Source organism: Phocoena sinus, chromosome 10 (genome assembly GCF_008692025.1).
Source record: "Phocoena sinus isolate mPhoSin1 chromosome 10, mPhoSin1.pri, whole genome shotgun sequence".
Taxonomy (NCBI): Eukaryota; Metazoa; Chordata; class Mammalia; order Artiodactyla; family Phocoenidae; genus Phocoena; species Phocoena sinus.
This window is the reverse complement of record NC_045772.1, coordinates 100635062-100656746: the sequence shown is the minus strand read 5'-3', so window position 1 is coordinate 100656746 and position 21685 is coordinate 100635062. Positions and strand designations below refer to the sequence as shown.

Sequence of the window (21685 nt, the reverse complement as noted above, 5' to 3'; positions counted from 1 at the left end):
TGCGGAGATTAAACGCACACCTTTTCTTTGGCTCTTCACTATTTATTCCTAAGCGTTCATGTTAATAAAGGTAGAAATTCTAGGAATCACAGTGGCCACTTTCCCCACGCACCAACCTCAACAGCGGCCTGCGGTATGTCACTCTGTGTGACCTCTGACCCCTTTCGCTGCCCCTCATCTACAACCATCTGTCACTTACTTACAGGCTCATCATGAAACTACCTCCATTTTTTCCTAATAAGGAAATAATCTAAGACCAAAGAAAAGGCATTTTAAGAAAGCAAAATAAAATCCTACTTTGTAACAAAATAACAGGCATACCTCTTTCTTTTTATTGCACTTCGCAGATTTTTAAACAAATTGAAGGTTTTTGGCAATCCTGTGTTGAGCGTTTTCCCAACAGCATTTTAAAGTATATCGTTTTAGGGACTTCCCTGGTGGTCCAGCGGCTAAGACTCCACACTCCCAAGGCAGGGGGCCCGGGTTCGATCCCTGGCCAGGGAACTAGATCTCGCATGCCACCACTAAGACCCAGTGCAGCCAAGTAAATAAATATTTTTTAAAAATATATTCTTAAAAAAAAGGTATATATTGTTTTAGATATAATGCTACTGCAGACGTCACAGGCTATAGTGTAAACAACGTTTACATGTGCTGGAAAACCACAGAAATCTGCATGACAAGAAGCAGCTGTTTAGCTATTTCGGATGTGCGATTATCAACCACCTTAAATTCTTTTAGTGTTCTTTAGATGTTTCATAATCCTTTCCCCCAACTAATGAGTGTGCAGTTTTACTTTCTAAGGGCATTTTGGGTTGGGCCTTGTACCCAGTCTTGAGTTTGTTGGAGCACAGGCCCACCTGGGAAGCTGTGCCCCTAGGCCACCGCCACGCCTCTGGAAGACGAGCACGGGGCCTTCCCTGACCTCCCGCCACCTCACCTGAGCTGCACAGCTTGGGGCGTAGGTTCATCTTCTGATTTTCATATCCTTACCATGGTCTTCAGAAAATATATCTTGCCTGTCTGCAGCATCTTAGTTCAGGTCAGAACTGCTGCTGTTAAAAAAAAAAAAAAGGTCCTGGAGATAGGAATCCAGTTATAAATCGCACACAAGTCCAATCAGAGCTAATGAGATTATGAAAAAGACATGTGCTGAAAATGAAACCCCACAGCTCAAGAAAAGCAAGTCTGGTTTATTTGAATGCTTTCATCTACAAAGGTAACAAACGGAAGCAGAAAGCGTGACCCCCGGGGTTTATCCCAAACGCACGGGTTGACAGGCTGCCAAGAATCCCCAAGGTTTGAATTTAGTCTGTTTTTTTAAACAGTGTACATTGTTAAATAATGTAAGGAAAACACTTATAATTCAGAAAGAATTTTTTTAATGTGGAAAAAGATACTCAAAGTGTACTATTAACACAAAAATAATTTAAACAGTTCAGTAGCACTAGGTTCATTCCTCTAGGCTTCAGTTATTTCATCCACAGGAGGGGAAAAAACAGTAAATAAAAGCAGTTCTTACTTTCCATCTGTGAGTGAAGAGATCTCAAAATGATTAAACCAAAGAAACAAAACAGTCACGTGCTGCACTCTGGCTCCTCTTTCCTCTGCTGCAAAGCCCTGCCTCCTTGCCCAGGGGTCCGTTCCCCACTTCCCTGGCGCTTCTTGTTCTGTCCTTACTCTTGTCATCTCCCGAGGATTGTAAGCAGAGAAAAAGTAAGTAAACAGTTTCGAAGCAAAGCTTGGAACGCCTGCCCTTTTCACTTCTACCTTTCTACTACCTTCAGCTCTCATTTGCATCTTTGGGGTCTCGGCTAACTTAAAGAAAATGACCACCGGAGGACAGGACAGCCATCCAGGCTCTTCCTGTCATGGGGATTCCTGGGGTGTGCCACTGAGGTGGGTAAGAGGTTGGAATAAGTCAGTTTCCCAGCTCAAGAGTCAAGACAAGAAGCACCCCAAAATTAAGAGTCCTGGCTTCTTTCCCCACCTTCTGGGAGAACAGAGATCCCAAACTCAGGCAATGAGGAGAGTATTTCCTGAAAGTTCTGAAAGTAACAGAACTGCCCATTACAACTAGGCACAGCACTAAATAATACTGGTTGGTTGCAGTTATTACTTCAGGGGAATATCTGTTTACAGAGAACGTGAGAATATCAGCTGTTAATTCTAGAAATAAGGTGGCGCAAGAGACTATGATCCTGCAACCATTCGGACATTATATAGGAAGTGGGTAGGAATAAGCATTCTTTCCTACAATGCTTAAATTCAGATGTGGGTCCACTTTCCACAAACTACAGTACCCCAAGCTGAGAAATACACGGGACATTTGCACCAAGAAGGAAGCAATCCGAATGATTTTTCTTAGAACAACTTTCTCCATCTGTGACATTTCACTGTCATATTTCCCAGCTTAAAAACTAGCGCCTCCCCCCCCCCAACCCCACCCCGTGCCCTTCCCTTTATATTCAGCCATTTCTTCCAGGTCTCCTCTGCTCAAGCCCAGCTCAGGTAAGTAAGGCTTATGGCAGCCACTGGCCAAGCATCACCTATCTTCAAAACAAGTCTGTTCTCCCATCCCGTAGTCTTTCTTTTTCTTTCATCACTTATCGCATACCACGCTCAATCTTGTAAATTGCCCGATTTTGTGACAACACCCCTCCTCACCTGTCCTGAAACAGAGTTTTCTGCTTTTAACCACTACTGTCAACTTCTCACCTGCTCATCTTACACCTGCTCTAGACAAAACTGTTGAATGACTTGAAAAAAAATACTCCTTCAATTTCCTTATTGCATAATCCACTGCTGGGTCACATGGACCCGAGGTTTCCTTCCATACGCCCTTTTGCTGACTGGGGTCTGATGAGAAGTTGATGTAAACGGCAGAAGCAATGGAAGTCCAAGGCACTAAAACATCCAGCGAGCAATACTGGGAGAACAGAAGTATTCAAGTACAGTAACTTATACAATTTTACATTCACATTTATTTATCTAATACAATGGAAATACAAAGGAGAAAGTAAAGTCTCAATAGGTAAAAGGACAGAACTAGCTTTTTTCAACTTTTTAAACCTTTCATATCTTACTTTTAAAACTACTGTTGTCCAACAACATTTATATATCACAGTGTTTCCACATCAAAACTGATGGCAAAGTTACATGTCCGCAGGGAACTTACTTTTGTTTTCCTAATGGCTAATGCTGCAGTCAAAGCTGCGAATACCATCTGCTTAAAGCACTAATGACCTATCGTAAGAGAGGGTTGGAACCTCCGTCCCCTGCTGTTTTCACTGGGTTCTAAAGACTGGCTGGGGTGGGGACAGGGTAGGAGAGAGCCCAATAGTTTCGTTTTTTGTCTTGCGGTTTATGTTCTTGAGGGGATAAGGGACTTGCGCTGGGTAACAAGATTAAGAGCCCCACTACTTGAGAACACAGATGGGCTTTGCTTTTCCACTGAGCTCTCTAGAGGCCTTCTGACCAACACGATTCTCTTTCCAAGCGCTCACTGTTGGGGAGAGATAACAAAGCATACACAAGAAACCTGCTCTTTCTTTCCTCCTCATCCCACTCCAATAAACGGTGAAAGCACAGGGAGATTCTCCACTCTGAGGGCTCTAAGCGGTATTAAACACATTCCTGTCTGGCGAGAAATAACCAGTTAAATGCAGCGCTAGTAGTTAGTAGGTAGGCTCCTTTCCCATCCCCCTTCCACCTGCCCCTCACCACTCCACCTCCTGCCCCCAATCTACTCCGTCAACGCCTCTAGGTCTAAGTGGTCCTCAGGTTGGAACCTGGAGGGTTGCTGATGGACTTCTGCAAGTTGCTGATGTTGAAGTTCTGTAAGGAGGCAGTTCCCACAGGTTGGAACTGGCTAAGTGGCTGCGTTGCTGGGCCGCCCGTGCCGCTCCACTGCGTGCCAAAGGGGGGGGTTGGGAAACCGTACTGCTGCGGGGGGCACATGGGCTTGGGGAAGTGGCCGAGAGAGGTAGCTGATGCTGCAGAGATGGGGGCGGAGCCACCCAGGGTTGAGGTCATGGAGACGCACAGCTGACCAGGTGCGGAGAACTTCCTCGCCATGCCAGGGCCCTGAGGAGAGAACAATGCCATGTGAAGCTGCTGTGGGTGTGAAATGGGTGGAACTGAGACAAAATTCCAGAAGCGGGCTGCTCTCATCTTGCAGGGGACACTGAAAACAACACCCAGACAACCTTCCATCATAATTACTGGCTCTTTATATTTATCAAATACTTGTTCTGATTGGAGGTGGGTGGTGTCGTGTGTGTGTAGTTCAGAGTGTGAAAGGAAAAGGGAAGAAAAAACTGAGCTGACCGATACAGAGCTCGGGATTCAGGGCAGGAAAACTAAAAGGGGACCTGGGTGATTTTTGTCTTGTTTTCTTAAAAGTGTTAAAACTCATGAGCTACCGAAGAAGGTCCCTCATACGAGCGAGACATGTGCTCACTGATACTCTGATGGATCCGGAAAATGGCAAAAGGGGCAGACTGACCTCGTAACTCATGTGTCCTTTGCTTCCTCTCCTGCCTGAGAGATTCATGGCGTCTCGGGCCCAGTTGTCCACCAACTTGTGCAGGTCATCTGTGAACGTGCCCTTCCTGCTGGACGTCATGGCAGGAGGCTGAGCCTGGGCGGCCTGGCTGTTCACTGTTCCCCCAACGGTGTTTGTGCTGCTGGTCCCTAAAGTCAGAAAAAGAAACAGAGTACAACCATTAAAAGAGGCTTGGGTTGTAATTTCAGGGAGAGGAAAAAGTTGCGAGGATGATGAATGGCAAACCACGGAATGGGGAGGGTGAAGTGGGAAGCCATGCAAGAAAAGGAAGGTTCCAAGGTTCTTATGTAGCCAAATGCTCTGGCACCACAGGCTAATGGAAACAGGTTCTCTTCAGGAGCTCCAGATGAGGCTGAGCAACTCCGGATGAGGGAAGGTACAGAGGGCGGGGACCTCCTCCTGCCCATTCTCATGGCATCCTGGAGCGCAGACACTCGCTCTGGGCCTCCGTGCCCAGCATCACCTGGGGGGGAGGAGAGCTGTGCGGTGTGGCAGTGAGGCTGGCTGCTCCAGAATGCTGCAGAACAGGGCAAGAGAAGGGGATCCCTGGAGCACTGGGCAGGGTTCATGGAGGAGTTAAAGGAACGCAAAGACAAGCCCCAGGAAAGATGGGCTCCCAAACCATGTGGGACCATCATGGTCTTCAGCCATTCTTTCACAGAAAGGGGCGACAAGAGAAAGCGTGCTCTGGTCGGAAGCCTTTTTCACCTGGACCCATAAACATGAACTGCAAACGCAAATTTGCGAGAGTTAAGGCTTCAACGTCTCCCCGTTTCCTTTGAGTAAAGAACCAGGAGCGCTCAGGAGGAAGGCTCTCTACGGTGTGCCTGAGTCTTTCAGCTCCAGGAAGGCGTGGCTTCCCAAAGATGACCTCGGTTCCGCTGCTTCAAGGCCTCTACGGCCCCCACTCCCCAGAAGAGCAAGCACTCTCATGCACGCCCAGCTGAGGCAGGGGTGCGGAGGGGAGGACGCTTTGGGGCTGTGATGAAGGAATTCTATTTCTATGGTTTGATGAGAAAGAAAGGAGTCTGTGTCCTGCCTGATTTCGGCTCTGCTGGAGGGCACACTGGCGATTATTCGAAGAGGCGAGTTTTAGGGAAGAGGGAAAGAAGAGTCACGTCTTGTGTTTTCCCGTCACCCCCCACTTTCTTACCAGATCTCGCATTTGCTGCAGAATAAATGAAAGCTGTTGGGGTAGGCTGTGAGCCATTAGCACTTAAGATCCCCAATACTGCCAGGGCTAGATATTTAAATGCACGCATCTTCCTGCTTTCAAGATCCAAGCAGCACACCGGAAGCAACTCTGCCACGTAGAAGCCCCCTGTAATCCACTGCTGCTCTCGAGGCCACCCAGGAACGGCACACCCGAGCACACATGTCCTAGAGGAACAGCTATTCTGAGGTGAAGCTGCAGAGTGCGAGGGGCACGTGCTTCTTATCACCAAGGCAAGACAAGCCGGGCCGACTGCACGTGTTGTCAGCTCACTCTCTCAGTGCCCGCCAGAGCCACGGGGGCTGCTATCACACACACCGTGTAAAGGGAAGAGTAAGCTCCCTGTGGAACAGGAGGCCCAGGTGCAAAGTGGAAAAGCACAGGAGACAGCGTTCCTCGGACAGCAGTGAGACAGCGCTGGGGCGGGAAGAGCAGGCAGCGAGGATGGCGGCCGTGCTAATGACGAGATCCCGAGAGCAAGCACATCACATGCATGAGGACCGCCATCCTCCTTGAGTGACAGCTGCTTCGCGAGCTTGATGGTGAGCGAGACGATGAAAACAAAACATAATCACAAGTGAGCAGAGCTGTCAAAAGCCAAATTCAGAAGCTTGCAGAGCTGAGCACTGCCGGCCACAAACTGCTCATGCTAGAACCACACCCTCTGGTCTCATGCCAGTCGCCGCTGATGCTGAGGCCCCTTTATGGCCTCATCTGGTTACACGACACTGGATTCTGAATGTGGGGTTTACACCACGGGGGAGAGTCAGCCTCACAGTTCACCTTCTCATTCTGGCTTCCGAAAATAGCTTTCCCGTTAAAGGACACAGACACACACACACATCCCTTTCTGACCAGGAAGTAACTCCCAGGAAGAGCTGACTTGGCTAATAAAGCCCAGGAGAACGGGGAGTGCGTGTGGCCCACTGCAGCTCTAGAGAAAGCGTGCTCTAGAGCGCTGAGGAGCACTGGTAACGCAGGTATTTCTGAGAATGCTGCTCGCCTTCCTGAGAGGATATGACTATCCTTTGAACCTTCTTCAGTTCTGCCAAAAGCTCTAAAAGTCGTGCATCCTTTACCACCAGAAATTCACTTTCTGATGTTCTCCTGCCGTAATACATGCCCCCACCCCACCGCCGGATCCTAGTAACAACGCCTACGAGCCACAGCTTACTGCCCAGTCTCCCAAGCACAGAGTTTTCTGGAGGGGCCTCTCGGTGGCTGCTGGGCTGCTGAACTGTCCTCGCTCTCACGAGAAGCCTCCTGTCTACACGGAGTGTCCCTGCCCTCAGCAGCCCAGCAGCCGCTCCCACTGCGATGTGAGGGCCCAGGCTCTCGCAGGCCACGGTCCCGGCCGAACCCCCGTGGGCGCACAGCGCCGGGCACACGTTTTTGACTACAGGACTCTCTCCCAAGGAGCCAGGCCTCCCTGAGGCCCCTACGCACATCCGCAGGCGCCTCCACCCACAGCTGTCCCAGAGCCAGGGCACGGGGCCGTCAATGAGAGCACTGTGAGGTGACCTTGAACCTGGAAGGACAGCCAGTGGCAGCAACTGAGCACGTTAAAGACGACACCAGAAAAGTGCAGGACTAGCCGGACGGGAGCTGCGAGTCCGAGAGTCACGAGGCTTCGGGATTCAAAGACCTCAAGCGCAACAGGCTTTGCAATCAAGGGCCGGAAGTAACAGAAAGAAAGGATAATTACTACAGAGCTGGTTGCAAGGACAGACTTTTTTCACCATCTTCCCTGAAGCACAAAAAGAGAGCAGTGTGTTAAAGATAAGGAAACATCAGTGGAAAATATTTAGAATCTCCAAACAGCACACAAAGTCCCAGCAAGAGAAAGCAGGAGGGGAGACGGACTGGAGGGACCCGGGAGCCCTGCCCCAGATGCCATTCTGTATGATGGACCCTCCTGGCTGCTGGTTCCCGGCTGGCAGAAGTGAGTTTCCACACCCAGTCTTTGTACCTACAAGAGCGATGCCCTGCACCAAGGTTTGGGATGAACCCCGGTCTCCCTCTGGGTCTCACTGCTTGAATTTCAAACACCCACACAGTCTCTCCACCGACCCTGTCCCCCGCTCCCGCTCCTGCTTCTCTTGCCGGGTTGTTAACAAAGCACTCAATTAAATGCATTAACAATTCTACCACAGGAGGCTGACAGATGGTACCATTGTTACGGTTTTAATTTAAATTGGCTAACACTCTATTTCCACATCCTAGACATACAATACTAACCCTTTCCCTCCTAGAAAAATCTTTAAAAATATGTGGAAAACAAGCAACTTTTGAACATAAATAAAGCATTAAGCCAAGCCGTGCTTCCAAACCATTATCTATTTTGAAAGCATAGAGTAAAGCATCGGAGACTAGTTGAGACCCCATGCCTGTGAGCCCCGGTTCTCTTTCCATATTTGCTTTTTGGCTTTTTTTCTTGGCCTCGTTGCACGGCTTCCAGGATGGGATCTTAGTTCCCTGACCAGGGATTGAACCTGGGGCCACGGCAGTGAAATCACCGAGTCCTAACCATGGGCCCTCCATATTTGCTTTAAACCTGCCTCTTGTGATTTGTTCATCAAGGCTTACGTGATGTACACTGACATGCCTTCAACAGAGGTAGGGCCTCTAATTTTAAGACCCAAAAGGGAGTGATAAAGTTTAATACTTCTAATCACTTTCACCTGAACAACAGTGTAATACCACCTACCTTTAAGAGTGTGATGAGGATTTACTGCATTATCTCATCTGAAGTGGTACCCATCACACTACACTCCTCCACAAAAAGCCCTGGTTCTCTTCCTTCCCTCTTAGACATTTCAGGCTACGTAACACAGGCCTGACACATCACACTTTATTTCAAAACACTTGTCTCCTACTGTTAATGTCTTTTCCTCTTTCTAGCTGGACATATAAATTAAATGCTTGCTTAAGTGTCAAGGAGCTAATATTCTTGGTCCAGCCTAGCCTTGCCAGAAAAGCTACTGATCTCAGTGCTCAAAAACCTACCAAATTGGGGCTACCCTGGTGGCGCAGTGGTTGGGAGTCCGCCTGCCGATGCAGGGGACACGGGTTCGTGCCCTGGTCCGGGAAGATCCCACATGCTGCGGAGCGGCTGGGCCCATGAGCCATGGCCGCTGAGCCTGCGCGTCCGGAGCCTGTGCTCCGCAACGGGAGAGGCCACAACAGTGAGAGGCCCGCGTACTACAAAAAAAAAAAAACCCTACTAAATTGGGTAAGCCTTCCACCTCCCTCTTTGTTAAACAGCCCTAGACTAGTGCCCAAGGACCTCTGAATCATACTCAGAAACAACGATGGTCCGAGCACATGCATTTAAAAAGCACTTCAGTAACCACATCAGAAGTTTGAGGCCTTAACAGAGAAGATCTTTACCTGAAGTCTAACAAAGGTTTTCTACTTGAGCCTTATTTTTGTTTAAAAAATTTTTATTTCAACATACGTTTACCGACTACCTGCTACGTGCCAGGCAGGTGTGGTTTAATCAGAGAGAAATAATGTCTTGTGCATGTGATCTTATCTGATTTGTGTAGGACCACCTGCATTCCACACGTGGGGAGATGGGCTGGAGAGGTTGGGTGACTTGCTATTGTGCCCTGTTCAGGGGAAGAAAGCTGAGAAATCCCAGCATTCTTGTTAAAAAGCCCATTTCTGCTTGCAGGTGCTGGCCCTTCAGTCTTTAGTAAGCCTTATAAGAACTACACTGAAACCCTTTCTGAAATTCTGATTTCATGGAGTTACAGGGTAGTGGTGGTGAAAACATCCAATGAAGAGATTCTAGCATCTTCTCAATTGCTAGATGGTTATGCTTAATTGAGGGGGAAAAAAAAAAAGATTCCAACCTACTCTGAAGAAGAAGAGAACAATAGGGTGTAACTTTTCCCGGTACCAGTGGCCAAGATGCTTTCTGTGGCTTCTAATGCCACAGCAGGGGGCAGTGCTGAGCAGGACTGTGAGCCCAGATTTCGCTATGCTGAGCGACCCCGTGCCCTCTGTCATGGGCCTAGGAAGAGGCAATTCTTCCAGAAACTTATTTTGATGTTTACAGAAACCTACTGTTATTTCTACATCTTTTATCATAATTAACAGAGACCCAAACTTCTGAGGGTAATAGTAGTTCAGCCAAGACAAATGCACATGGACTGCATGAAACAACAGATCCAAGCGGCAGAAACACAAGGACAAGGAAGGAGTAAAGGTGTTACACACAAAGAGCCAAGCAGGGCGTACTCAGAAATCGGGTCCTCCTGCCACCAGGTTTGAACGTCACCTGCTCAGACGCACAGTTAAACTTCGCACAGCCTGTGAGAGGGGAAGAACAGGGAAGAATGGGGAGAGAAGAGACAGAACACAGCTACGAGACGTTAGAACCCGAGGCTGGAGAGTGAGATGCGCCAGGACAGCACACAGAGGTATGAGCTTCCAGGACAGGCCTGGACGTGGGGCAGGAGGGTCAGGCCGCAGTCCCGCCACCTGCCTAGACCGAGCGCCTCCCCCAAGGACACTCATCCTGCTGGGAGGCGGCCTAACGCCTAACTTCTGTGGCGCTGTGGCGAAAGCACCTACTTCACTATCTAGATTCCTGATTTCACTCTTCTCCACCCACAGGCCCAACTCCTTTCAGCTTCTAGATCTAATGTTACCAGAAGGTCCTTCCTCTACAGGAATGTTCTCAGTGATCATTTTATTAAACATTTGTTTATTAACCTATATTTGGGAAGTAGATTATGGGTAAAAACTTGAATTCATTTTAGTATGTGTCTCTCATACTTAGAAATCTTAGAAGTCTACACTGGCTAATCAAATGCATTAACTTTCAGAAATGGCTAAAACTCCTTAGAATGTGGTCCAGGAAATCCCAGTCTAGTATTAAAGCATACGCTCCAAATCCCAAAGGAGTCACTCATCTCACTGAGGCTTCACAGGGCACAGGTGTCACTTTTTACTGTAGTCCCTTGAAAAAACCTATTTCCACCCGATGGGAGCAGTGATCCCACCCACTCCCCTTACAGCCCAAAGAATCATGTGGGTACCGTGCAGCTGGTTCCTGGTCAGCTGCTCCTCCAACCCACCTGAACAGGTTCCTCACCAGGCTTTTGTCCCACATATGGCAATACGTCCATTTTAATGTTCTTGGAAGATGCTGGCTGCTCTGATTTCTTACCTTGACCTGGAGCAGAAAGGCTTGGTACTGAAATGGCACCATCACTGGTGAAGGCTGAATACAGGTTGTCACTGGAGGGAGATGGCTTAAGGGGCTGTAACAGCTGATTCTGCCCCGTCTCTGGGATGTTGCCAGGAGCGGGGAGGGTCTGCTGCGGGTGCAAGACTGAAGCTGCACTCTGGCCAGACAGGTTACCTGCCAAAAGACACAGCGGCATGAGGGAACGTGCACAGCCTTCCAACGACACCTGACAGGCACTGTCTTTCCTCCAATGTGTCCCACTGACGGATTAATAATGGGCCAAAAACTATAAGAGATCAAAGAGCAAGGGTCTCACTGACAGGAGGGGAAGTGAGATGTAGCAGGAGACTCAACAGGCAACAGGGCTACAGGACCCCATCCCTGAAGATGCTGAGCCATGGACAACTTGGATGATTCCAAGTCTAAGCTGAGCAAGAAGACTAGCACGTGCAGTGGACATGAGAGAATTCCATTTTGGAATCTCAGCATTGCCTTTTTTACCCTCTTATAAACACTGAGTTGGATCATGATACAAACTGGTTCCAGAGACAGTCTCTGCTTAGTCTTTCCTGTACATGTGTCAGATCAAGTACAAAAGAGATGTCGAAAATGATGTAGGGACTGGAGAGTAATGCGTATTTAAAATTATTCTTAAAAGGTGGCTTTCAATCATTAGCCAGGTGGCCTGAAATGGACTAACTTCTCTATCCCTTAGTGGCTAGTGGACTAGAAGTCCACGCACAAAGAAGGTCAAAATTGGGATCAGAACCTGAATTAGCTGCTATTCCTCATCATCACACGTCTCCTAACGAACTGGCTCTCGCGTGCTAGAGAAAAGCTGGGCTCTCTGAAAGCTTCCAGAGAATGGAAAGCTGTTAAGCTTACAACTGCTTTCCAACATATTTATATTAGAACTGAAGAGCAAGTATGAGGTATAAACTTATTTTAGCTGCTTTCACTTTTCAACTAGTTATCTGTTAACATTACCATAATTTCACCAAAGGGTAAAAACTCGCTATCATAATAAAAAATAGGTAAACTACAATTCATTTCCAGAGATTATGATTTAACTATTTTTTTGATTATAAACACTAGCAAGTTCTTTATTCCAATACAGATAAATAAAACAAAAACTTTAGCCAAGGAAATTATCATATGACATACCCAAATACTTACATGAAATTTACATTCATCCCTGTTGTAATTATGACCAATTCATTCATTAAAAAGGAAGAATCTACCTGGACTTTACTAACAGAGAACAATGAATTTTCTCTCAACTGCCTACGAGCTTGGTGAAATGTGAGCTCCACGAGTTAGCAGGCAAAGCTAAGGGTTTTATCCTCATCAACAACTATAAACGGAGGCAATATGGATTACAAAGGAATAGGTCATAGCACTGACCTGTCTTCCATAAACTCAAAAGACGTTCTATAAATACGGGGAGTAGACAAGGCAAGGAAGCAAGCGTATTAGGGAAGTCAAACGCCTTCGAAATTTAACAAATGTTCCGTAGGTTATATACACATTTGGAGACAAAAACATAAGATGGGACAGCCACGGCTGACCTGGTCCAGGGCTTTTATTCCCCAAGGAACTGCTGCGACTAGACTTGTTGCCTTTGCTTTTGGTGGGTCGCCTTCTTCTCCCTGCAAGGGGGGCAGCTGGGGGAATGATGACAGCAGGAGGAACCTTGCCCAGTTTGGTATACAAAGATTCAATTTCATGCTTCTGGCGACTCTGCAGGTCTTGAATCTCTTTAAGATGTCTATGAAAGATAACCAAGCATAATTCAAAAGTATAACCACCTTTGTTCAAACAAGAATTAACAACATTATTTAACCTCCATTCACGTATTTACTCACCAGTGAATCCTTCCCCCAAATGTACTGAATCTAACTGCTGTCACCTTGTGATTCTAGTGTGTCAGCTCCTCTTGCTGGCCTCCGTTACCCAAGCCAAATTCCAGCAAGCTCCTAGCCAACCACAAATGGTTGGTGATGTGTTAGGAGAAAGAGATTTCCTGACTTGGAAGCTCTACACAGGAATACTGAACTTGCGAATCGGAACGGACCCAGTTCATCAAACGTGACCAAGAAAACCTGCTATCGTAATCCATATCCCAGTGTCATTACCAGGTTCATCTGGTAGACCAATAATAGCTAAGATGAGGCTCACAACGCAAAAGAGCCACTGACAACAATAACATGCTACGAGTAATGCCCAGGCGCTGAAGCGGTTCTGTAAGAACTACCTTCAGACAGCCAGCTCTCGTACACCCCACCCTCCAGCTCTGGGAGCCAGCTCTTCACACGGCTCTGCCGGTACCCCTTCACAGGAGAAACGCACGTACTTTTCTCGTAGCCGCCGCAGCTCTAACTTCAAGTCCTCATCTTCAATATCTGATTCATTGTCACTGCTCATGTAAGAGGAGTTGAAGGAATGACTCAGGCCCTGGACAGGGAGGCTCTTTGAGCTCAGCTGCGGGGAGTGCGGACTCCCTGAGCCATCGTCCACATCCCGACCGAGGAAGGCAGCCTCCAGGTCAGAGGACGGCCCGTTCAGATGTGCAGCCTCTGACAGTTCGGGCTTCTCTTTCTTTGGTATCACAGCAGGAAGAACGTCATGTCCCAAATCCAGAAAAGGAGGAGATACCACTGGTCCCTCCTTCTTTGCCTCAGTAATCTCGTCTTCGGTTCTTGAAACGGAGAAACGACCGACTTTGCTTGCTGTAGTTGTCACCTGAAAACGTCCAACCTTGGTTGGCTGCCCAGTTTCAGGAGTTTTACGGGCGCTACTATCCGGCATATCTGAAGAGACGCCACGGACGGCTATCCCATTGGGCTCTGGCCTCACCAGGGTACTCTCTGGACTACTGCTTGACAGCACTGAGGACTCTGAAGTACTGGATTCAAAATGAACAGACTTTACATCTTCTGACTTATTTTTACCCTCTTTCTGGGGATCATCCATTGCAACTGAAACCTGACGGAAAGAGACCAAAAGTGAATCACTTTATTTCCCAGTCTGAGTAGGCTGATTGTTTGCATAGCCCCTCCATCTCTGACTGTGAAAATAAACTGAATACCATTCACTGTAGAGCATGACATATCTATGCTGAGATGTACAGATGAGATGTAGACTCTGAGTGGCTGGCTAAGCTAAGTAAATGATTTACTCTCGTATCTCATGTTGTGCACAGGGCTCAGAGTACATCCTACTGGAAATATAAATAACAACAGGTCACGCAATATCGAGGGCTGCTTGTGAACAAGAAAAACTACAAAGATTAAATCCAATAAATGTTAAATGCCAGCTAAGCTTCAAGAATCAGCACAACTAGCCGGTGCTAAAAGAAGGATCTAGATCATTGTCCTAGTTCGACAACGTATTTTATTATAAATACAAACTCAGCGCGGCGACAAACTCTGAGAAACTCAGTTTACAAATGAGAAAAATATGACCTAATATCCTCAACTTCAATTGCTATCATGAGAATAATAAGAAAGCAGGTGTGAAAACAGAAAAAGAAAAAAAAAAGATTTTCAAAGCTTGTATAGCCCTATGTACTAAGCCAGAAAATGTTCACTTGTTTCCCAACTGGGAAAATACAATTAGATGGTATTATTTGATGATGACTCAGTATTTTCACTTTGGAAATTAATCCTAAGAAAATTATCCTAAACATGGAAAATGTTTTTATATACAAAGACGTTCACTGTTACTTTACTTACTGTGTTGGAAAAATCAGAAACCACCTAATGACTGACAATAGGAAAATGGTTAGATAAACCTACTACCAGATGGGAAAAAGCTACCAAGTATCAATATCATTCAGAGGAGAAGCAGGGCCAATGTTAGATACACACGTGTACAGAGCAAAGGAACAGAAAGAAACACACCCCAAAGAGTAATCCTGGGGGGTGGGGTGGAAGATGGGCAGAGAGTGTGACTATCTACTGTTTTCTCTACTGTTCTAAATATTCTTTATTTTCTTTAATTAGCATGTATTATTTTTAAGAGGGGAAAATGATAAAGAGCTAAAAAGTGCTTTATATAAAAGAAATATATCATTGATGGCAATTAGGTCCCAAAAGGTAGATAATAATTTTATTATATACACACTCCCCCCAAATTGGGAATCCCTTTTTTTATTATATACACAATCCCCCAGCAGTGACTGTCTTACCTGAAATCGCCCCATCTTAAAAACACCAGTCCCTGAAGTGGGTGCTAGGATAGGACCTTCTGTGACTTGAGACACTGAAACAAGTACATAGAAGAGGAAAAGAACTTAAATCAGCATCTTTTTTTACTTGGCTTCTTTTTGCTTCAGCCAGAAACACAGCAAAATGAGACTACATCAGAAGAAGAAAGAGATTTCCTTACCTCCCTTTCCCTGACCCTGTCCAACAAGGGGAAACAGTTACTGTTTGCTTTCCTACTAGACACCTTGAGTGTGAAAGACTGTATCGCTGTGAAACCCTCTACCTTCCCTTGTACACTCGCACAGACGACATGGCACTGTTTGGAGGAGTAAAAGTCACACAGCACCAAGGTGGCTTCACGGCCTAACTCAAACATGAAGAGATACTATAAAAACTAAGGCTGGGCTTCCCTGGTGGCGCAGTGGTTGAGAGTCCGCCTGCCAATGCGGGGGACACGGGTTCGTGCCCCGGTCCGGGAAGATCCCACATGCCGCGGAGCGTCTGGGCCCGTGAGTCATGGCCGCTGAGCCTGCGCGCCCGGAGCCTGTGCTCCGCAACGGGAGAGGCCACAACAGTGAGAGGCCCGCGTACCGCAAAAAAAAGACAAAAAACAACAAAATAAACTAAGGCTAACAGGAAATGACACTACAATTTCATCCTATGATTCAAAGGCAGAAATATATGAAGCAAACAGTAAGATTTTACCTAGGATACTAAAGACCCATTTTTAAATGAAAACCAGCTATGACAAACTGGTTTAGGCAACACTTAAGCAAAATCCTGGAGCAGGACAGTGTAAGTGGCAGAATCACTGGTAAGTAGTTTTGAGCCACTTTAAAGCCACCGAGGTCCTCCTCTTTAGGGACAATCACTTGTTTGAGTTTCTTTCTAGCGATAGTTAATATAGATCAGCATTTTCTTTACTTTATACAACCAGCAGAATATTGCTTTTGCTACTTGCATTTAGAGATGTAACTGAGGATGTCTTTCCACACCGTCTCATTCCTTCTAATGGCTGCCCAGGGTTGTAGCGTATGTATATACATATGAAAAATTTAAAAATGTACCACATTTTATCCAGGCTTCTACTGATGGGAATTTAACTTATTCCAAACTTCTTGTTACTATAAAAGTGCTCTAATATGTATATTCTTATAGATCTGTGAAATAAATACCTAAAAATAGAAGTATTGGGTTGGCTAAAAAGCTCATTTAGGAACCGAAACAAACTTTTTGGCCAACCCAATACTGAATCGCTGTCATTTAAAACACTGACAGACATAAACTGATCTCCAAAAAGGCCGTACCAAGTCACCAGTGGCTTTTAAACTTCTGAATTTACCAAGGACAGGTGAGAAATACAATCACTTGTAGTTTTATTCTGCATTTGTTTCATGAAGGAAGTTAAGTATCTTCATGTCTAAGTTTCTTTTTTTTCTGTATCTTTTGATTATTCCTTGGTCCATGCCAAATTTACATAAATTCTTTATATTAACAAAACTAGTCCTTTTTGTGATACGAATATACAACACACACATTTCCCAGTTTTCCATTTATCTTTGGACAAAACAGTACTTTTTCTCCCCATGCAGAAATTTAAAATCTATTAATGCTTCTGGGTTGGGGATTAAATGTAATAACAACATCTTTCTCTATATCAGGGAGCAGCAAACTATGATCTGTGGACCAAATTTAGCCCACTGCTTGTTTTTATAAATAAATTTTATTGGAACACAGTTAAACTCCTTCCTTTATTTATTATCTATTACTCCTTTTAGGCTACAATATGTTGGATACTTGAGTAGCTATGACAGAGACCGTATGGCCAGCAAAACCTAAAATATTCCCTTCCTGGCCTTTTACAGAACAAGTTTGTCAACCCTGCTCTAGACAATTGGGAAAAAAAAGAAAAAGATTCCTTTTGTTTTCGTACAGTCCTGTTTTATGAGCTCATTTTCCACCTTTGTTCCATTTTGAATTTACTTTGGCCTAGGCTAGTGATCTATCTTTACTTTTTTCCAAATGGCTGTCCAGTTGTCCCAAACCATTTACTGAAATATCCCCTTTTCTCACTGATTTGAAAGGTAACCTTTTTCATTTTCTACATTACATTTTAGTTTGTCCATTTCTAGACTTTCTAATCTGTTCCACTGACTTTCAAGTCACTTCTTTTAAAATGAGAGCCAATTCAGATTGTGACTGCCTTGAAAATAATTTACTTTAGAAAGGTTTTAAGTGAAATTTAGCACTTAAGGAAGACAGGAAGAAGAGCATTCAGGTAATCTTATTAATAGTTGCTCAGGGAATTACATTTATGTCAGGTGGTGTTGAGGAGAATGGATATAATAAAAAGGGAAAAATATTATTAAGCACGTGCTATATAAAATTACATTAAGCATATCTCATTCAATTATTTTCACTTTTGATTATAAATGATTCTGAAGGAAAAGGCAACAAAAAATAAGTTACGTTTCCCAGGTTCTGTGGGACTGATGGTGAAAAGAGACTTACAACAAAACTTTACAGCACTAGTAGCTGATAATGAACTTATGACTAAGCACATGGTGATAAAAGTTCTAAGAAAACATTTAAGTTGTTGGTATGGACAATTTTTACAAAATTAAGTTGGAAATGTGCCTTTTTAAAAAAGAGATATTTATGGACAGACCAAGTCTAGAGACTCCAGAAATAGATTAAAATGTTTGGGGGCTTCCCTGGTGGCACAGTGGTTAAGAATCCGCCTGCCAATGCAGGGGACACGGGTTCGAGCCCTGGTCTGTGAAGATCCCACATGCCACGGAGCAACCAAGCCCATGCGCCATAACTACTGAAGCCTGTGCTCTACAGCCCATGAGCCACAACTACTGAAGCCCGCACGCCTAGAGCCCATGCTCTGCAACAAGAGAAGCCACCACAATGAGAAGCCCGCGCACCACAACAAAGAGTAGCCCCCGCTCGCCGCAACTAGAAAGCCCGCGCACAGCAATGAAGACACAACACAGCCAAAAAAAAAAAAAATAATAATGTTTAAACTGATGATTTGAAATCTTACATTTGTATTTCTACCATCAATGCTGTTCAAACTTATCTATATTTCTATACATCTCAAAAGCCAAGAGGTGGCCAACGAATTAACTTTTATAAATATGCTTGCATCTCCTTGTATCTCTTACCAAGGATTTGGCTGAGCTAATAATAACAAAGGGTCTTATGCTAAGAAATTATCATTACTCCCTGGCATGCTACCTCTCAAAAAAAAAAAGTAAAAAATTCACAACTTTGCTGATATTACATGCTCTCAATATTAGTATCAATGCTCCTCAATCATGAAATACATAAAAATGTTGTTCAACACAGTCTCAAGTACACCTACGAACTCTCGAGAATGTGTCTTTGACATAGTAACCTCTACCATCAATTACAGGAAGGTCTGGAAGTGGGAATACAGAGGAAGAAGGATGCTTCTCACCATCCTTCTGAAGCTGGGCTCCTGCTTCCACAACTGCTGTTGGAGCCACCACGGACACGGGCTGCAAACACACACAGATACACAACATCTTTAGCATCAGTGACTTAAAAAGAGTGACTTTCTAACCTAAAAATAAGTCTGATGTAAAGAAAGACAGGCATTTTATAGATTTTTAAAAGAAATTTTGAGTCTTAACCTCTCCAAACTGCTTTCTTAATTTTTCTCATGGAATGCTCAAAAGTATAACTTGGATATTCATAGAAAAAGTAGTTTTAATCAGAACATTATTGTGTCACAAGCCTAAAAGGAAGAAGTTAAGACTTCGAACTTAAAGTACAGCCTTCTCCAAAGCATAAACACAAAGTCCATAGAACTGATCTGTGGTATGATCGGAACCACAGGTAAGACAAGAAAAGTGTCTCCCAAATCAAATTTTTTCCATAGTTACACTACTGGGTCAGTGTTACTCTTTCATTCATCGTCTCATTTCTGTCGACTGGAACAAGCAAAGACTCTGACTAGGTGTTAAAGGTATTAATAATGGTCTAGGTTACAGCTTATAATCCAGAAATATAATATATTAGGGTTGTGGGGAGATTTTATCAGAACTCACACCAACTGCAGACGTCAGCACAACGGTCTCTGGACTGAGCGTTCTTCTCAGCTGAGCATCCAGATCTCCCAGGGGCTGCTGGGGCTGAAGGACACAACACAGTGAGCACAGCCTCGGGCACAGCCAGAGCCAGCTTACACAGGACACACTGCTTCCTGCTTCAGGGCCACACAACATAACACGCGTCTGCTCACTCAACATTAAACTCGATATCCTAAGTTCAACTTAGTTGTAACTGAATGAATTACCAAGCTCTCAAAATTTTACTGTCAAGTTCTCAAGCCACAGAAAAACTCAGTTACATTTATGTTTTTAGAGTTTTGAAGTCTTCTTTCTTACCTTCTATGTTTGATGTTACTTAGAGATAGAAAAGTTAACTATTTGTCCTCTCCTTAAAAATATATTCTGGAAAATGTATCAAGATTGATTGGTAGATTAACTGTACTGCCCCCTATTTTCTTTTTCAGTTGGGCACATCTTTCTGAGAGCATGTCCTTATGAATAAAAGATGGCATTAACATACTCTGTCACTATCTTGGCTTCTAGCTACCTATGCCTCTCCAGCCTTCATCCATGCTTCTCCCTCTACATGCAGCAGCATCCACTTATCCTCACCCACTACATATCTAATTTGCAGTTTCTCATCACATTTTGGGCCCTCTTAGGAACTGGAATACATGTTTTTAATGAGAAAATAGGTTCAAGACTTTCACAATGCATTTTTTTTTCAAAATTTAGCAGCCGATGGAATGGGTTCTCTATTGGAGTTATTACTTTACTATGGCAAGTTCCTTAAATTATGTTTTACTGTACATCTGGGATTAAGAAGTAGGATAAATTCAGACTTCAAGTTAGCAATTTACCATGTTTTTCTTATATCTTATTCTAAAATAAATTCCTAACTTATTTTCAATGTTTACTAGCCTGTCCCATGTCAGAAGTTTTTTCCTAGTTACAATGGGATCATACCAAGTACTTTATTTATGGGAATTCAACTAATGTGTAGGGTCGGGGGTAGGGTGGGAAAGGGAAATAATAATTTAAATAGTGCAGGCAATTCTGACCCGTAGTGAGCAGAACTGAGTGTGAGATGGGAATCTCACATTCATGTCACCGGTCTCAGTTCTTCTCGGAGCAGTCTCATGTTAGCTGAGCTGTGTGGTTTTTGTACTTTAAGATATAATACCTGTTTTTTATAAACACGACCCTTATACCCAATTACTTCATTAGGTGGTCACTGAAAAAAAATGTCAAATATTCAAGAAAAAACAGGTTGTACTGAACTCAGAGAAAAAGGGCGTTACCAGTTATCAGGGTGGTAGCCTTTCCTCAGGAACTTTCACAGTTAATTTTGATGACATATAATCTTTTACTTCCACAATGGTCTAATCTTTCACTGCTCTACAAAAGTATGAATGACAGAGGAATTATATTTCTTTTGGCAAACTGTCACGTTTGCTATCTTCTTTTTTCGTAAGATATGAAAAAATATTAATATCAAATGATTTTTAGATGATTTGCTTCTTACTTTAAGTAGGGCCTGTATCATCAGCTATGGTGTTTTAAAAGAAAGTTTTTACTAAGTCAAAATCAAATAGGAGCCAGAAGGCAAGATCATGCAATGGAGAATTTAAATGAGCTTGTGAAAGAAAGGAGAGGCACAAAAAGAAATCTGCCAAGTCTTGGGGCACCTGCGTTAGTGAAGGTCCTGGAAAAGGTGGCAGCTGCTCGCTGGGTGGAGTACCAGCTGGAAGTTCAGTACCCACTGGCAACACCTACAGACACGAAGGGAAATTCAAGTCCATGAGACACTAAGAGTAAAGACTGCATACTGGAGAGCAAACCAACTAATTCAAATGCAGAAGCATAAGAATAAAATGTATCTAGTTAAGGCAAGCTTCTCACCTGGGTTACACGCTGGTATCTACCTTAAATAAAGGACATTATAATCATGATACTATTACAGGGGTTACTATGACGTACCAATAGAACGAACAGAAAAGTTTAGTAAAAGGCTATCCCCTAGTGAAAGCAGACAGAACAAAGGCTGTTTAGACACAAGAGGCACAGTCCAGATACTCCTGAGCCTCTTCTTTGGTACAGTATTATCAGGCTTTCCTGGGAAAACAGAACAGTTCAGAAATAACCATGGGGCAGGTCTGATAACGAAAGGCATCGGAAATCTAATACCATCAAGTAATCTGTATTTTGTCTGAGTGAAGCCTCTATATTACCCTGCTGTAAAAAGAATCTCACATCAATGGCAATGCAGAAAGATGGGCGAAGCATACAATACAGGAGGAGAAACACAGCCTTGTTAGGAGAAGATGAGAGACTGAATATGGCAGAATGAGAGGAAGCCACCACAGCAGAGCCAAAAAACACTTTCTAGTTATTTTATCCCTAGCATTAGAT

The 21685-nt window shown here is 44.4% G+C and overlaps 1 protein-coding gene across 23 annotated transcripts in view; it reads right to left on the bottom strand.

Annotated features, from left to right (window-relative positions):
• Window positions 1-1173: 1173 nt before the first annotated feature.
• Window positions 1174-21685, bottom strand: part of WNK1 (WNK lysine deficient protein kinase 1) — a 135112-nt gene continuing 114600 nt past the window's right edge. For 21 of the 23 annotated variants that reach the window (XM_032647191.1, XM_032647192.1, XM_032647195.1 and 18 more), the window contains 9 exons: window positions 20962-21045; window positions 19271-19354; window positions 18658-18718; window positions 15170-15243; window positions 13334-13965; window positions 12549-12748; window positions 10960-11154; window positions 4508-4695; window positions 1174-4086 (listed from right to left, as the gene is read on the bottom strand). In XM_032647191.1, the coding sequence (XP_032503082.1) occupies window positions 3769-4086; window positions 4508-4695; window positions 10960-11154; window positions 12549-12748; window positions 13334-13965; window positions 15170-15243; window positions 18658-18718; window positions 19271-19354; window positions 20962-21045 (1836 nt within the window). In that variant the 3' untranslated portion in view covers window positions 1174-3768. The remainder of the gene's footprint in view (window positions 4087-4507; window positions 4696-10959; window positions 11155-12548; window positions 12749-13333; window positions 13966-15169; window positions 15244-18657; window positions 18719-19270; window positions 19355-20961; window positions 21046-21685) is intronic. The other 2 variants (XM_032647194.1, XM_032647214.1) reach the window with 1 other exon arrangement.